The sequence below is a fragment of the Nestor notabilis genome, unplaced genomic scaffold, assembly GCF_000696875.1.
Source record: "Nestor notabilis isolate BGI_N333 unplaced genomic scaffold, ASM69687v1 scaffold3846, whole genome shotgun sequence".
Lineage (NCBI taxonomy): Eukaryota > Metazoa > Chordata > Aves > Psittaciformes > Psittacidae > Nestor > Nestor notabilis.
Genome location: NW_009932188.1, coordinates 1,345 through 4,811, shown reverse-complemented (window position 1 = coordinate 4,811; position 3,467 = coordinate 1,345). Strand labels below are relative to the sequence as shown.

Sequence of the window (3,467 nt, the reverse complement as noted above, 5' to 3'; positions counted from 1 at the left end):
GGGCGGCGCGCACGCGCGGAGAGCCCGGTTCCGCCTCTCTGCGCGCAGGCGCAGCGAGGAGCCGAAGCCCCGCCCGCTTTGCATAGATTTGCATAGATTTGCATAGATAGACGCAGAGCGGAGCCGTTTCCACACGCTTTATTGCCAAAAGAGGTCAAAAGTGGGGGGAAGAACCCCCAAAGCACTCGTTTCACACACACCAAACGCCCGAAACGGGAAGAAAAACACCCCCAAATTGGGCCCGAATTGGGCAACCCCAAGAAATTGGGGAATTTTTGCGCTAAAAATGAAGGAATTGCGGAATTTTTGCGTTAAAAAAGAAATTAATGAATTTTGCACATTACGAATGAAAGAATTGGTGAAAGGTTGGATTAAAAATGAAGGAATTCTGGAATTCTCATGGTAAAACCAAAGGAATTGGTGGATTTTCCTATTAAAATTAAGGAATTGGTGAATTTTCGTCTTAAAATGATGAAATTGGCGAATTTTTGTGTTAAAAATGAAGGAATTGGCAGATTTTTGGTATTAAAAATGAAGGAATTGAGGAATTTTCAAATTAAAATGAGGAAATTGGTGAAATTTTGTGTTAAAAGATGAAGGAATTGGTGAATTTGCACATTAAAATGAAGAAATTGGTGAATTTTTGTGTTAAAATGAAAGAATTGTGAAGGAATTGGTGAATTTGCACATTAAAATGAAGAAATTGGTGAATTTTTGTGTTAAAAATGAAGGAATTGGGGAATTTTCATATTAAAAATGAAGAATCTGTGAATTTTCATGGCAAAGCCTAAGGAATTGGTGAATTTGCACATTAAAATGAAGAAATTAGAGAATTTTTGTGTTAAAATGAAAGAATTGGTGAATTTTCCTATTAAAAATGAAGGAATTTGGAATTTTTTGCATTAAAAAAGGGAATTGGGGAATTTTCTTAGTAAAAATGAAGGAATTAGGGAATTTTCTTGGTAAAAGCAAAGGAATTGGTGAATTTTCATATTAAAATGAAGAAATTGGTGAAATTTTATGTTAAAAATGAAAGAATTGGGGAGCTTTCCTATTAAAAATGAAGGAATTGGGGAATTTTTGGTATTAAACCGAACAAATCCCATTTTTCTGCATGAAACCAAAGGAATGGGTGGATTTCTGCATCCCAAACTTCCCAGCGCTGCTCCCCTGGCTTCATTTTGGGGAGAAAAAAGGCATTTTGGGGGTTTGGAGCAGAACTAAAGCAACCAGATTTTTGGGAGGCAACAGATTTGTGAGGAAAAATAAATAAGTTGAGGAAAACCCCCCGGGATTTGGGGGGAAAAGGAGCAATTCCAGGCAAAGGCCATGTCCAGTGGGGCCGGAGTGATGGCGTCATGGGAATTAAGGCAGTTTTGGGGGGGTTTTGCTGGTTTTTGAGCCCCCCAAAAGGTTCTTTTTAAGGTTTTGGGGTGGGTTTGGGGGGTTTTTTCGGGAATGCTGCTCCGAAATCCATCCCAATGGATTCCACCCCACAGCGAGCGGCTGCTCCCGAAGCACTGAGGGCGGCGTTTCGGAGCGGATCCATAAATACAGGGAAAGCAAGCTGCAGGGGAAGGGAAAACCAGGCAAACCAAGGCAAAACCCAGCCTGGGCAGGGAGTTCTCCAGGAAAGAATTCCTCAAGGCAGGAAAGAACCGTCGGAGAAGTGAGAATAAAGGGGAAAATCAAGGGTTTTGTGGTGGGGAAAGGATGGAGAGCGATGATTTGGCTGGATTCGCCCGGACTGAGGGCAGGGAATCTCTTGGGAAGGGTTTTCCCTCCCCATCTTCCCTCCGCTGTTTTCCTATGGGATGTTTCCTGGTGGGATTAAGCCTTTCCGCATGGCGTTAAGCTTTTCCCTGCGGGGTTAAAAGCCTTTCCACATTGGGTTAAGCCTTTCCCTGTGGAAAATCCCTTTCCACATGGCATTAACCCCTTCTCCATAGGGCTCACCCTTTCCCCACAGGGCTGTTATTGGGCGATCCCATGGGATCGAGTCTCCGCTGGCTCTTGCGTTGGATAACCGGGATGGGGAAGCCCCGGACGCGGATGAATCCCATGGATCTCAATCCGTTTTCTTTCCCAGGCGCTGGAAGACGCTGACGGAGCCGGCGTTGTCCATCATGGCATCGCTGGTGCTGCTCACCTTCCCGCAGCCCCAAGTCCTCCGGATCATCACCCGACATTCCCGCTTGGATTTATCCCTGCTGCTGCTGCTGCTGACGCCGTCGTCGGCCTCTCGCCCTTCTCCCGCTTGGGATGGTGCCGGACGGACACCGGCGGCATTCCGAGGGGTGGGAATGGGCTTCACCTCCGAGCTGGTGGCTTTCGCCTTGACCGGCATTCCCGGCTCGGCGCTTTCCTTCCATGGAACATTGGATTTCTTCAGGACACCGGCGTACGGAAGGACGGAGCCGTCGTCGTCGTCATCGCTTTCCATGGATTTATCCCTCAGGGAATCTCCCAGGCGGCTGAAGACACCGGTGGGCTGGAGACAAAGGGTGCAGCACTCATCAGCACCCACATCCCAGCTCCATCGCCTTTCCCAAGGGGAGTTTTGGGATGCGACGAGCCATGGAACGAGCCACGAGGGAATGGGGCTCAGCTCCCAGGAAATCCTGTTCCCTGGTGGATTACTGGAGGGGACGAGGCTTGTTTGGCTTCCCAAAACTTCCACTTCTCTCGGGAGGAGGGAAAACACCTCCTGGATTCCCAAAAACCAGAGGTTTGAATTCCAAGGAGGAAAATCCCTCCTGGATCACCTCCTCTCCTCTCAACTTCCCTCCTGCAGCCGTGTCCCCCTTCGCCTCGGCTCCCAACCGGTCGAAGACCGACGTCCTGGGCAGACCTGTGGGATTAAACAGGCCAAGGTGGGATTTGGGGTTGGGATTTGGGACGAATTGGGAATACAGGGACTGGAATCCACCGCCGGTACCTTTGGCTGCTTGCTGCTGCTCCAGGATTTTCCTTGTCCTCGGCGTGGTGCCTTTGGGCATGGTGATGATGTATTTCCCCTCCATCTCCGCCGTCACCCGGCGCCGCTTCACCGGGATTGATGGAGTTTCGGCGGCCACATTCCCTAATCCTGCTGGGATGGAGGGAGAAGCAGGAGTTTAATGCCCCATGGAATGGGAAAAGCCCTTCCCAGCTCTTGGATTAGGAGTTTAACGCCTGATGGAAGGGGAAAAGCGCTTCCCAGCTGTTGGATGAGGAGTCTAATGCCCAGTGGAACCCGGCGCCGCTTCACCGGGATTGATGGAGTTTCGGCGGCCACATTCCCTAATCCTGCTGGGATGGAGGGAGAAGCAGGAGTTTAATGCCCCATGGAATGGGAAAAGCCCTTCCCAGCTCTTGGATTAGGAGTTTAACGCCTGATGGAAGGGGAAAAGCGCTTCCCAGCTGTTGGATGAGGAGTCTAATGCCCAGTGGAACGGACAAAGCCCTTCACAGCGCCATTCCCGGCG

The 3,467-nt window shown here is 49.4% G+C and overlaps 1 protein-coding gene across 1 annotated transcript in view; it reads right to left on the bottom strand.

Annotated features, from left to right (window-relative positions):
* Positions 1-2,068: 2,068 nt before the first annotated feature.
* LOC104407063 (chromosome unknown open reading frame, human C19orf47) overlaps positions 2,069-3,467 on the bottom strand; it is a gene marked incomplete at its 5' end in the record, with an annotated part of 2,737 nt that continues 1,338 nt past the window's right edge. Inside the window, 3 exons of the mRNA XM_010016242.1 lie at positions 2,069-2,491; positions 2,766-2,851; positions 2,939-3,088. Of these exons, the coding sequence (XP_010014544.1) occupies positions 2,069-2,491; positions 2,766-2,851; positions 2,939-3,088 (659 nt within the window). The remainder of the gene's footprint in view (positions 2,492-2,765; positions 2,852-2,938; positions 3,089-3,467) is intronic.